Source organism: Crinia signifera, chromosome 8 (assembly GCF_055691185.1).
Source record: "Crinia signifera chromosome 8, ASM5569118v1, whole genome shotgun sequence".
NCBI classification, from domain to species: domain Eukaryota; kingdom Metazoa; phylum Chordata; class Amphibia; order Anura; family Myobatrachidae; genus Crinia; species Crinia signifera.
Genome location: NC_139224.1, coordinates 26,891,924 through 26,905,907, shown reverse-complemented (window position 1 = coordinate 26,905,907; position 13,984 = coordinate 26,891,924). Strand labels below are relative to the sequence as shown.

The following is a 13,984-nucleotide window of genomic DNA, read 5'->3' as shown; positions in this document are numbered from 1 at the left end:
GGGCTGGTGCATGAGCACTGTAGGCCGTGCACATGCAGGTTCCTTGGATACTCATTAGGGCTGTGAATTCCTAGCTCAGTGAATGGGTCTGAACTAGCCCCTGTGCCAGTCTCCATTGGTGAAAGGTGCTCCTCTTTATTAAAAAGCTCTCAGAACCAGAAGATGAGCTATAGGAAAAGTTGAGTGAAATCTGTGACTAAGGGCCCTGACCGACGGATCAGTACTGCAGCTTAGGGTGTGTGTCTAGTGGTCTAGGATGTGATGTGAGGTTTCTTTGTTTTTGAGCGGCACTTTGAAGAGGTCGTGAAATCCTAGTTAATGCAACGTCAGCATATTACATAGAAACAACACAGGATTATTATTATTATATTTTTATTTATAGGGCGCCACAAGGGGTACGCAGCGCGGTACATATAGAACAGTACAGGGTATACAGAACTAGACATAACAGTGACAGAACAACAAAAACAGAGCACAATTAACAGCACAAATCTTAGTACACATCTTAGCAGCTGTTCTTAGATACCAAACAGAACTTATAGGAGTGCTGACAATTAAGGGGCCACAATAACAGACTGTAGGTAACCAAACCTGTCCATAGATTGTGTGCATCTGCTGGAAAGAACTATTCTGCTGGTTCCAAATGCGGATTCCTGAAAATAGGAATTCTCCAAGGATTACTAGACATGACATAAATGTATAGCTATGGACAGCTAGCAAAGATTACTGAAATCCATAGTTAAGGAGCCTACACACGTAGCATAGGAGAATTCAAAAGAATGGGTGGCTGCTGATTGGCTGGGAGCGCTCTCTCAGCCAATCGGTGATCTCCCATTCAGCCAATAGAGATAAGACAGGGAGAAAGTGAGGGGGGCAGATAAGAGGCATGCAGACAGGGGGTTTGGGGTGAGGCAGACAGATTTGAGAAGAAAGGACAGGGTTGAGGGGGACAGAGGTGAGATACGGAGTACATTTTGCATTCTTCTATGGTGCGTTCAAATTTTTTTGCTGTAAGTAGGAAAGATTTACAGAAGTAACAAATCCGCAGAATAGCACAGGTTTATGCAATTTGCCGATATTCAAGTATCTAGGCCTGCTAACTATGTCCAATCAATAAGGTCCTATTGATCCGAGCGGGATACCTCTGTTAGCTGACAGTATACACACAAGTCCAGGACGAATGGGATGGCTTACGGGGGAAAATAAGAGGTACTATACAGCAAGCATTAACTGTGACCTGCCACAAAGAGAAATGGTGTCTATCGTACCAGTACCATCATTATAATGTCTTCCCAATACATATCTACGTGATGCAATCTCTTCTTTCTACACCCCCTTCTGTAATATAAGGTGGGGGGAGGGCAGAGTCGCTAAGCAACCTTATCTTTCCTGCTGGACCCAATCCATTGGTGTATAATCTTGGAGAACGCTATGGTCACATATTCTTAATGAGATGGAGGGGGGGGGGGGGGGGGGGTAATACATGCTGCAATGGCTAAAAGAGGCTTCAAAGCTCACTTTTAGGCATATAATTTAAAACCATGTAATAAATTCTCAGAAAAATTGTTTTATACAGTATAAACGTTGGTGATGTCTGAATCTGAAGTGTGCATGTATTTGTCCTGGGCTTGTGTGTATACTGTCGGCTGAGGTACCTGCTAGGATCAATATGACCTTAATGATTGGCCATCGTTAGCAGGGAAAGATATTTGAATATCGGCAAATTGCATAAACCTGTGCTATTCTGCGGGACTGTTACTTCTACAAATCTTTCCTACTTACAGCAATTTTGTTTGTTGTATGTTGATCAGATTTTGTAACCGTTGTTCAACCATTCATATGTTTTTGAAGGTACCATAGAAGACAGCAATGTGTTCCCTGTTTCTCACCTCTTTCCCCCTGAATCCTGTAATTTCCTCTCAAATCTTTCTGCCTCACCCCAAACCCCGTCTGCATGCATCTTATCCAGTAACGGCTCCAGGAGGGCGGGGCTGCAGCACTGTCTAGATTAAAATAGGGGAGTCTCACCCACTGCCAGTGAGTCAGTGTGGAATGGCAGTTGGTGGCAGTTGCAGAATTTGGGGAGTATGGACCATTGCACAGACAAGCATTTGATTGACCACTGAAGGTCGACATGACTGGGGTCGACATAGGCTTAAGTCGACAGGGTCATTAGGTCTACAAGCATTAAATCGACATGCCCATGGTTGACAGTCAAAAGGTTAACATGGGGGTTTTTGCTTTTTTTTTTGTCCCGAATGTCGACATAGTTGACATTGACACTAAAAAAGGGCTTATTGTGCTCACCATGCTTTGGGCACACCGTTTTATTCTCCCTCCATGCCCTAGTGAATGGTAGGGCATAAAATACCCCATGTCAACCTTTTGACTGTTGACCTTGTGCATGTCACCCTAATGTTTGTGTCAACCTAAACCCATGTCGACCTTCATGCATCTCGACAGGGAATCCCCAATAATGCCATTCTATAGCACTCCTCTCCTATCTACTGCAGGACAGTATGTCAGACTGGCAGCGTACATTTAATTGTCACTTCGCAGCTGTGCATCGCTGTCCCTTCTTCAGTCAGCGACTTGTAAATGACAGTGCTAAACACTGAACTTCCTATATAAAAATGAATTGTGCAAGATTGCGCTGAACAGCAGATTTTCAATGCAGTCCTTTCATTTTCAAAGTGATCAGCTAAAGGTGCGAACACACTAGACTATTTATTACACAATGTGACGTCATAACGATCATTGTTATCGACATTATCGTGCATGTCGTCTATTGTGTACGCACTATATCGCTAACTATGCGCTCTCCCACGGGTCGCTATGGAGGTCTTCCGTCCTCTGTTCGTGACAGATGACAGGTAGGAACTCACTAAAAGAAGGCCAGCTGGCACCTTTTGAGTCTGAGTCACAAATATTTTATTAGAGAGGCTGGAAAAGCAATGAACCGTAAGACTTCAAAAACTTTGTTTGTCCACCAATAGAATTGTTTTTGACTGTTTTGAAGTTCCGCCCAACATCGATATATTAACTTTTAAAAGAAAGAAACCGTTTCAGGCCCAAGTTTCACACAATAGTTTTTCTGTTTGTAGTCAGGTTCCAGCTCCTGTGAGCACTGATATGTAATGCCCTTTTCACCTGTCACGGGGTGTGTTCCATCCAATATCACATTCCAGCTCCAGGAAAAGGTCTCTCGGTCCTGTTCACATGAAGCAATCCGAGTACTTACAAAAAGACGAGCGGGATATAGATGTTACCGACTTCCAGTAGCGATAGGATACAACACAGATATGATGTAACCAAGGAATGGTAACCAGGCCGCCGCTGCCGAGTAAATAATGAAATCACTGTGCCAAGAACGCAGCAATCTGACCAGGGACTCTGCCTCCTTCCCAGTCAGTCACACCAACAGATTTATATATGATTTTTTTTCCTTTTATTTAATAAGAAAACAGTTTCATGAAGTGTCTGTGACCAGTACAGAGCTCCTATTGTTAGCAGCCCGGTCCCAAGGGAACTGCGCGGGATCAGAAGTGAATTCGTTTTGAGTTCTCCCGAACGCACTCGTGACCACATCAAAGGCGTCAACAGCAGACAGAGACTTGTAAACCACATAAACGGCTTCCAAACACACCGCGGAGCATCTGCGCAGATTTAGCTGACAACTGGCTACAAAATCGCAGCTGGTACAAATCTCCTCGATTTCTGGCTCAAATTCCTTGTTTTAAAATATACAGTAGATGACACCATAGTCCCCTATTGCAGACAGAGCCTAGTCACTTTATAGCAATGCAGAACAGATATGTACGCAGCACAGTACAATGCTTGTTCATGGCGTCAAGGAGATCGAAATCTAGGGTAAACGTTATACACCTGTGTCATTGCACTGACAGGCCAGTACACCCAGGACCTTTAAACCTGAAATACAAGCTGTTCTAGTATATGGTATTTTCACAGATACGCGTAAAAAAAATCCCGCAACATAATACAATTTAAAATATTTGACATTATGGGGCAAATTCACATACAGAATTCTGTGCGCTTATATCCCAGAGTCTACACATGGAGGGAAATCTCACCACTTTTATGGGATGATTCAGACCCCTTCATTACGGCCCGAATCTGTTCCCATTCCCAGCGTTCATGAGTGAGCAATTATCGACTGATTGTTTTGGCCATTTAGCCGCATGTATAGGAATGTGTTAGTGTACACACATACCCTGGTTGCAATTACACCCAGCCTAGCAAACAACTACTGTATGAAACAGGCCATCAGCTTGCTTCCCGCCCAGGTGTGAGCAACAAGCAAGCGGCTAATTGATTCTATCCCCTGTATTTTATTCCTTGGCTAGTTTAAAGCTGTGTACACACGGGGCAATAGGGGCTGAAATCGCTGGGAATATGGTCGCAGGTGACCATATTGCCAGTGATGGGAGTGTGCCCCGGCAATAAATCGTTGGGTGCGCACTCCCGTTTTCAGCCCCATTCTTATCGCTGGTCGCAGGAGCTTGCCAGCTGATTACCTCTGCGGCTCCCCAGGCAGAGGTTCCTTCTCATCAGCGACCATCTCTGGTCGCTGATGAAAAGGAGACACTGAGCAATATATCTCCCCCCCCCCCCCCCCCCGTGTGTACGCACCTTAAGGAAATCCATCTAGTGTTCATTCTAGCACCCACTATCTTTGAAAACCCATGCAGCTCCTCTTCCCTGCCTGGGGTGTCGCTGTCTGCTGTAGTGCTTCTAGCACAGTGTGGTCTGTACATCAGCACTGATATGCAAACCAGACCTGTGCTAGAAACACCACAGCAGACAGCAACACCCCAGGCAGGGAACAGGAACTGCATGCGGGTGCTAGAATGAACACTACTATCCTTAAGTCACGGAATGATTTCTACAGGTTTTCTGCATTACCCATAAAATAGGATAGCAGAAAAACTGTGGGTAAAGATTTCCTTAACCTGAACCTGGGTATTAAACCCAGGTTCAGTTACAGCGAGTCCGTTGCAATGTGGCATGTGCTGTGTTGTTGGGGATGTGCTGTATCCAGTGGCTCTGCCTTGCACAGAGACACATTTTAGGGCGCCTGCTATGGGATTATTCATACAGAAATCGGATGTCTGCTGTTGATTTGAGGAATGTATATATAGTTCAGGCAACTGTGTCATCCTAGGAAATATGTATATAGCGGTGATTATTAGGCGGTGTTGGAGCCGTTCTCAGTAGGTGGGTGTCAAAATATTGATACAGCTGAAACGAGAGCAGCTCGTAGGTAATGCTGATATGGGGCCCAGCGTTCTCTAACTGCACCTTTTTTCTAATCCAACTTCTACTGAAGAGGACCAACTGCAGATTTGTAGCCCTGGGCTGAGTTGTAAAAGAAAGAAAAAAAAATTAGGCCCAAATCAGATGAGATTGATGTCTCCCTCAGGTCCGATGCACGGTCCTGTGCGCACCGAACTTGAGCCAGTGTTCGGACCTGCTGCCCATCTGACTAGTCACCACCCCGTCAAAATGACATAACAACATTACAGTAATGTCAACGTGAGCGGCTGTGCGTGCCCAAATGAAATAACACTTCAATTGCTCTGCCAGGCCCCATCCAGTAGCCGCTGGCATGCAAAACACTTGAATCTCCCCTATAGAGGTGAGGAGCAGTGATAGAATTCTATTATAAAAGATAGTAAGAAGATACCCAGGTGCAAGTCCGCCAATAGGGGGGTGCTGTAGGTACAGCTGTCCCAGGCCCGGCCTCTGGAAGGCCCTGGGCACCTATATTTGACACCCTCCCCAGGATGCCGACGACCAATTAAAATGCTGCACCGGCTTTTGAGCCTATCAGAGCTCCTGCATCAGCAGCCAATCAGGACCTCCATGCTGCAGCTCAGCTGAAGAGGAGATGGGGGAACAGGAGCCGAATTATGTTAACTCAAGTGGGGTGCCAAATACCCAGACTGGAAATGAGTCCCGGGCCCCAAAATACCTTATGGTGGCCCTGACCAGGTGTTCTTTACCTATATACTGTAAATGCATACTTAAATGCAGGTCATGTAAATAAATCGGAGGTGGCTAGTAATATATGTTATAATTAACAGTACTTTACTCCAGCCAAGGTACTGTACCATATGAATTGCACTTTCATGCTTTATTCCACAGGGGTTCTTCCCGATGCTCGGGACCCCTTCCCCCCTCCGTCCTTGGTATACTGGTATGATAATTGGTCACTGACTAAACTGTTCCTGCTGTGTATTTGCCTGTTACAGAGATATCAAGGTGTAATCCCATGTAGCAGGGCGTGCTAGCCAGGAAATCATTCCGATTATACATCTCTGCGGAACACGTTGCCGCTATAAAGTGCAATAGTTCACACGTTCGCTTATTGAAAAGGGATGACATCATAACTTTTTAAAGGATGATGTCGCTTAGATGTGATGACCTCAGAAATCATCTTTTATGCTGGTTTGAGTTGCAGAATGATATACACAAAGTATAACTTACAGATGTGTCCTTATTCACCTGGTCTCAAGAGGGAGAGGACTGCCGCAAGTAAGCGGACAGCGCAGGATACGCGATTAGCATCGTCGCAATGAGTGGAATAAGGCATGTGCTGAGAGAGTTAGATTTGGGGGGAGTTATTTTGTTTCTGTGCAGGGTAAACATTGGCTGTTTTATTCTAACACTGCAATTTAGATTTCAGTTTGAACACACTTCACCTTCACCCATAGTAATGTAGGGTACACACCAGGACGACACACTCACGATGCACATTGTGAGCGGGTTGTCAGTGTCTCGTCCGACCCGCTCACGATGTGCACCGTGAGCAGTACCGATCTGATGGCGACCCGCACCCAGGTGTATGGTCGTTTCCAGATCCTACCTGCTGCAGGTAGGATGTGAATAACGACCGACCGACACACGGAGCCGCGCAGCCGATCGGAATCGGATCAAAACAGGACTGAAAAGGGCCCAATCACCTCACAATCTACATCCAATCGGTCAGAATTGGATCTAAATTGATGGGATCGGGCCCTAGTCGTCCTGGTGTGTACCTAGCATAACACTCTCTGCACAGATGTAACATCTGCCCCACCTGTAGTGCAGCATGGTTTTGTCCACCTGCAAAATTGCAGCCTTGCTTACAGGCCTAAATCAGACAGACAGACAGTTCTGGTATTGGCCACCTGCGAACCACATTCTTTTCAAAACCAAAAAGTTTACTATCATATCGTAAACTACAAGTACAGATAAAGTATCATTAAATTGTAATTTTCTAACAGGAATAATTATTAAAAAACAACCTAACTAAAATATGATACAGTTTACAAGCTGTGAAGAAGACTCCTATATGTTCTAAGGCAACCAATTAAGAGTGATGTGTGACACAGTAGATCTTTCCTTCATTAACATTACTCAATGTACACCCTGGTTCCGATAAGTCGGATTCACATTTCAACTAGGTACAAAATCGACTCAGTAACTTGCCCCCTTAAGTCTGTGGGAGTAAGTTCTGAGATATGCCAGATTTAAGCTGGGTAAACACTGCAATGATGTGTACCCAGCCGATATGTCGGTCCAACAGGCTGACACATCAGAACCTGGGTACACATTGAGCTATGTTAATAAAGGATGAAACAATCACATTTTCATACTTCATTGACATGTCGCTAAGTTTTCTGTGCATCACATCAAATCTAACCGCCACAAGTGACCGCGGGCTTACACAAGGAGAGATATGGGTGATATTGTTGATCATGGTTTAAACTGACATACAGTATTGTCAAATGTGTACCCATCTTCATGACAATACAGCCAACCCAGGCATCATCCTTTGTGGGAAACTGAACTGACCCCATTGATGGTACTATCCAAAGGGGCAAAGACCGATGTCAATGATTAAACCTGCAAACTGTAGTAGACTGGTATTACCGGTATGAACAAAGTTGGTAATAGTATTGTCTACATGTAAACAGCGTGATCTGATTTTAAGGTGCTGTTAATTTAAACACAAAATGAGTGCAAGCTCTTGCAGCCAGCCTTTACCCAATCAACATTGCTGACCATATCAGATGATAAATCTTTTTGTATATTTTTTCAAAAAGGCTAAGGTACAGTACAGAGGAAATAACGCAGTTAAAAAGGAGGCGGATCTAATTTTATGGTGATACATAATCCTTTCCTGGATGTCCCGAAGCGGACAAAATCCTATCTCTGTGTGACTCATTCGCCATGGGTGGATGGTAACAGGTGAGATCACCACACAGTGTGTGCGGAACACAAATATTGACACAATAACTTTTGTACTACATCAAGGCAAACCAATCACATGTGCACAAAGCCAGCAGCCGAATATCCCCCTAGAATGTTATGTATAGATAATCATTATGGTGCTGCCAAGACAGGTCACGGAATAAAACAATTAAAACTTCAGCTGTATCCCACAAGGAGTGTACGACGTTGCCAGGAGCCAGTGACACACAATATTGTGTGTGTGTGTGTGTGTGTGTGTGTGTGTGTGTGTGTGTGTGTGTGTGTGTGTGTGTGTGTGTGTGTGTAGATATACACACACCACAGAAGAGTAGTTATAAAAATAAAATTACTGATCTATGAATGAATAACCAATAATAAATATAAAATAAACCAGGAGAACTTTCTATTGCTGGAACTTTTTCCTGTAATGCCTATGTGATTATGCAGCATTAATTCACTATCAAGCCCTTTGTTTTGGATGTTGCATTGCCATGTGACAGATAATTCAGCAGACACTAATAATACAGATAATAAGAAAACGAATGATCCCCCTGGAATGATTGGCAGTTGTGTCACCCAACTGCAGGGGCTTCCTCAGCTCTCTGTCACTGGCACTACATTGTGTGTGCAGAGCTTGTCACCTACAGTATGTACAGCAGCCTGCATATCACCTGGAAGTGTCACTGTACAGCAGCCTGCAGGAACACCTCCAGTGCAGACGTCACTGCTACACACCTGAGGCAAAGTAAACCTGAAACATAGGAAATGGTGGCCTGCACAGCAGCAGGAACATATCCAGTGCATACCACATTGCTACACACCTGAGACATAGGAAACGTTGGCCTGCATTACAATACATGGCACAGCAGCAACATGCAGGACTACATCCATTGCAGGCCACACCGCTACACACCTGAGGAAAAGTAAACCAAAGACATAGGAAACGGTGGCCTGCACAAGCAGCAACAATACATCCAGTGCAGAGCACACTGCTACACACCTGAGGCAAAATAAAGCTGAAACATAGGAAACGGTGGCCTGCATAAACAACAGCAATACATCCAGTGCAGAGCACACTGCTACACACCTGAGGCCAAATAAACCTGAGACATAGGAAACGGTGGCCTGCACAGCAGCAATACATTCAGTGCAGAGCACACTGCAACACACCTGAGGCACAGGTAACGGTGGCCTGAACTACATGGCAAAGCAGTAACGCACTCAAGTTAAAATCCATATACAATTGAGATTATATATATATATATATATATATATATATATATATATATATATATATATATATATATATATATATATATATAGTCAGTGTTATGTAAGTTAGGAGAGACAGATGCAGGTGAGGGTGGCAGCAGTATAAGTGAGCAGAGACTCGGGGAAGTGGAGCAGGAACCGCACTCACCTTGTCTGACAGCTGTGATCGGGACACTGTCCCCGCAGCCCCGCACCAGCTCCAGCACGTCGTATCTGGGCAGCCCGGATACCGGCACCCCGGCCACCTCCAGCAGCAGCTCCCCCGTCTGAAGCTCCCCATCTCCGGACTCCTCCAGCTCCCCCACATAGAGGAACTCCCCGTCCTCCGCTCCCCCCAGCACCGGCAGCAGGAGCTCCCCCCCGGGGCCCCGGCTCGCCGCGCACCGGTGCACCCTGCTCGTCCAGTGGTTCTTCCTCTGGATGACTTTGGCCATGGTGAGCGTCCCGGGGCGCAGGTGTCAGCGGTGCCCGCAGCCCGGTGCCAGCAGCCCGCACTCACTCATCACTCCACAACTTCCCAGCATCCGGCTCCCGCCAACGTCCTGCCCGTGGCCGGTGCTCAGCGCCTGTGCCTGCCCGGCTCCTGCGTCCGCTGTCCGGGCTGTTCTCCTTACTCTCAGTGCCGGGAGAGAGATACAAAGGTTCCTGCCATCCCGTCCCAGCGTGATCCTCACTCACTCATACACACACGCAGGCGCACTGGGGCCTCTCCCTCCCCATACACACTGTACAGCACCCTGCCCTCCCCATACACTCTCTGCACAGCACCCTGCCTTCCCCAAACACACTGTACAGCACCCTACCCTCCCCATACACTCTTTGCACAGCACCCTGCCCTCCCCATACACACTCTATAGTACCCTGCCCTCCCCATACACACTGTACAGCACCCTGCCCTCCTCATACACACACTGTACAGCACCCTGCCCTCCCCATACACACTGTACAGCACCCTGCCCTCCCCATACACTCTCTGCACAGCACCCTGCCTTCCCCAAACACACTGTACAGCACCCTACCCTCCCCATACACTCTCTGCACAGCACCCTGCCCTCCCCATACACACTCTATAGTACCCTGCCCTCCCCATACACACTGTACAGCACCCTGGCCCTCCTCACACACACACTGTACAGCACCCTGCCCTCCCCATACACACTGTACAGCACCCTGCCCTCCCCATACACTCACTGCACAGCACCCTGCCCTCCCCATACACACTGCACAGAACCCTGCCCTCCCCATACACACTGCACAGCACCCTGCCCTCCCCATACACACACTGCACAGCACCCTGCCCTCCCCATACACACACTACACAGCACCCTGCCCATACACACCGCACAGCACCCTGCCCTCCCCATACACACACACCGCACAGCACCCTGCCCTCGGGTCAGTGTGTGAAAGAGCCCGGAGAGGCGCTCGGGTCAGTGTGTGAGAGAGCACGGAGAGGCGCCCCGGGTCAGTGTGTGTGAGAGCGCGGAGAGGCGCCCGAGTCAGTGTGTGAGAGCGCGGAGAGGCGCCCCGGGTCAGTGTGTGAGAGAGCGCGGAGAGGCGCCCGGGGTCAGTGTGTGAGAGAGCGCGGAGAGGCGCCCCGGGTCAGTGTGTGAGAGAGCGCGGAGAGGCGCCCTGGGTCAGTGTGTGAGAGAGCGCGGAGAGGTGCCCCGGGTCAGTGTGTGAGAGAGCGCGTAGAGGCACCCGGGGTCAGTGTGTGAGAGAGCGCGGAGAGGCGCCCCGGGTCAGTGTGTGAGAGAGCGCGGAGAGGCGCCCTGGGTCAGTGTGTTAGAGAGCGCGGAGAGGTGCCCCGGGTCAGTGTGTGAGAGAGCGCGGAAAGGTACCCCGGGTCAGTGTGTGTGAGAGCGAGGAGAGGCGCCCGAGTCAGTGTGTGAGAGCGCGGAGAGGAGCCCGGGTCAGTGTGTGAGAGAGCGCGGAGAAGCGCCCCGGGTCAGTGTGTGAGAGAGCGAGGAGAAGCGCCCCAGGTCAGTGTGTGAGAGGGCGCAGAGAAGCGCCCCAGGTCAGTGTGTGAGAGAGCGCACAGAAGCGCCCCAGGTCAATGTGTGAGGGAGCGCAGATAAGCGCCCCAGGTCAGTGTGTGAGAGAGCGCAGAGAAGCGCCCCAGGTCAGTGTGTGAGAGAGCGCACAGAAGCGCCCCAGGTCAGTGTGTGAGAGAGCGCAGATAAGCGCTCCAGGTCAGTGTGTGAGAGAGCGCAGAGAAGCGTCCTGGGTCAGTGTGTGAGAGAGCGCAGAGAAGTGTCCTGGGTCAGTGTGTGAGAGAGCGCAGAGAAGCGTCCTGGGTCAGTGTGTGAGAGAGCGCAGAGAAGCGTCCTGGGTCAGTGTGTGAGAGAGCGCAGAGAGGCGCCATGTCACAGACAGTGTTTCAAAAATGATAATTAGGAGCTGATTGGTTGGTGGTTTAACTCTTTCCATTTGATCACTTTTCAAGGCTTAGGGGGAGATTCTCTAAGCATCTCCGCCCCCTTCGCCGCCCATCGCATACTTAATTATCGCATATGTTGTAACATATGCGATAATTATAGCAAAGGACAGTTCTTGCGTTAAGAGCTGTCCTTTGCGGTGAGAGTCGCCGGGTCCCAGCAGGTCCCGGCGGCTCTCCCCTCCCTCCCACACGCGGCGCTGCTGCTGCTGCGCCGGGCTCTCCTCCTCCCTGTACCCGGAAGAGGATCAGTGCAGGGAGGAGGTCACAGGTCCGGGCAGCACAGGTGAGGGGGCGATGCGGGGGGTCGGCGCGGGGCGGCGGAGGGATGCGGTAGAAGCCCATTGGCTTCTATGGGGCATCGCCAGATTTTTCTGGCGATGCCCCCCACCGCGTTAACCCGGCGGGGGATGCTTACAACATCCCATAATGCAGTAAAAACCCCGATAACGGGGTTTTTACCGCATTTCTTGTTTCGAGAATCTCCCCCTTAGTCTGGCCCAATTTGTATAAAATGCTCTGTCAGGATAGCATTGGCTTGGTCCTAACTTGTAGATCCACCGGCAGAATACTATAAAAAGTACAGAGGGAGACATCCTAGTGTTTGGCTAAAGGCCGTTGCATACATGGATACATGTTTTCCTGTTGTGCACAGTCCAATAAGCCTGTACCAGTGGCGTAACAATAGCACTGTAGGTGTGGGCACCGTGGGTCTGCGGGGCTATTGTAATGCCACTGCCGCCTGCCGGGAGCTCACCTGCAGCGTCTGTGGCCGGAGCCCGGGACCTGCAGAACATTTGTCTTCGGTCCCGGCTCCCCTGTCCCCTCCTGGCTTCTGCTTCAAATCTAAACGGACCATAACAAAATGTCTGAATGTTAAATTTGACCCTTTGAGAGAGATAAAATGGATAAGTTGCCCATAACAACCAATCAGCTTCTGTCATTTATCTAGCTCAGTGTCTGCAATGGCAGAAGCTTTCTATGGTCAACTTTTCCATTGTATCTCTTTTAAATGCTTGATACATCTCCCCCTGGGTATGTAGGAAACTCTAATGGGGCAATTCAGTTGGGAGTGAGGTAAAAAAAACTTGTGTACCTTTCATTTGGATTATTGTGTGTATGCGCTCTCCCACGGTTTCTAATAAAAAAATGTTTAATTTTTAGCGTGTGGCCAAATGGCAAAACCCTGTGGCTTCAAGAAAAACTTTTTGAATTTCCCACCAACAATTGACTTCCTCCCTAACATGCCATGTGTGGCATTAGTTTTGTAAGCAGTATTTATCACCCTTTTCTGGCATTTAGATGTTTTTCTATATCAGGCTCCCAGATTATTCGAGACCCCACACTTGTACAACGTATTGAATTGTTTGAGTTACATTTTTTTTATTTTTTGTTACCTTTATAGTAGGCGACTTAATGTTTCCACCAAGAAGCAAATTACCGGGTTAAAGCTTTTCAACCCAGTCATTTGCTGAAGAGCCCAGGTTTTTCGGTGGTGTGAAATGGTCAACACGGGTCCCAAATCCCAGAACTCCGACCCTGCTCTTGACCAGGGTCGGAGTGCTGGGATTTAAGACCCGTGTTGACCCTTTCACACCACCGAAAAACCTGAGTCTTTCAGCAATTTACCAGGATTAAAAGCTCTAACCTGGTAATTTGCGGTTTGTGTGAATGGGGGCCGGTGTGAAAGGGGTATAACAGAAAGATAAGCTTGGTGTTTAATCTACTAGGAACATGGGAAGAAGGCAGCACTGTTGGGTTTGTTGCTAAGTGTCATTTTGTCTGTATATACAGTGAGTTTACACATTTCCCAGCCTCAGTAACCCTACACCTTTATTGTATTAATACTACACACAAAGTACTCTAGAAGAGGTTATTTGCAATAATATCCTTAGTAAAGGTTGGTTTACCATTGTCGAATTAAAATACCAATCAGTAATAAAGAGGGAAATATTTGAGTCATGCTCTATCATAGCCATAAATCAATGTACTACAATAAAGAGGACACATACAAGCTCA

General features: G+C 47.8%; 1 protein-coding gene across 5 annotated transcripts in view; it reads right to left on the bottom strand.

The window, feature by feature from the left end:
- Positions 1 to 10,210, bottom strand: part of MAGI1 (membrane associated guanylate kinase, WW and PDZ domain containing 1) — a 413,627-nt gene extending 403,417 nt beyond the window's left edge. For 4 of the 5 annotated variants that reach the window (XM_083156033.1, XM_083156032.1, XM_083156034.1 and 1 more), the window contains exon 1: positions 9,677 to 10,209. In XM_083156033.1, coding sequence (XP_083012159.1) covers positions 9,677 to 9,962 — 286 coding nt within the window. In that variant the 5' untranslated portion in view covers positions 9,963 to 10,209. Of the gene's footprint in view, positions 1 to 9,676 lie in introns of all 5 variants that reach the window. The other variant, XM_083156031.1, reaches the window with a different exon arrangement.
- Between the last annotated feature and the right edge of the window lie 3,774 nt (positions 10,211 to 13,984).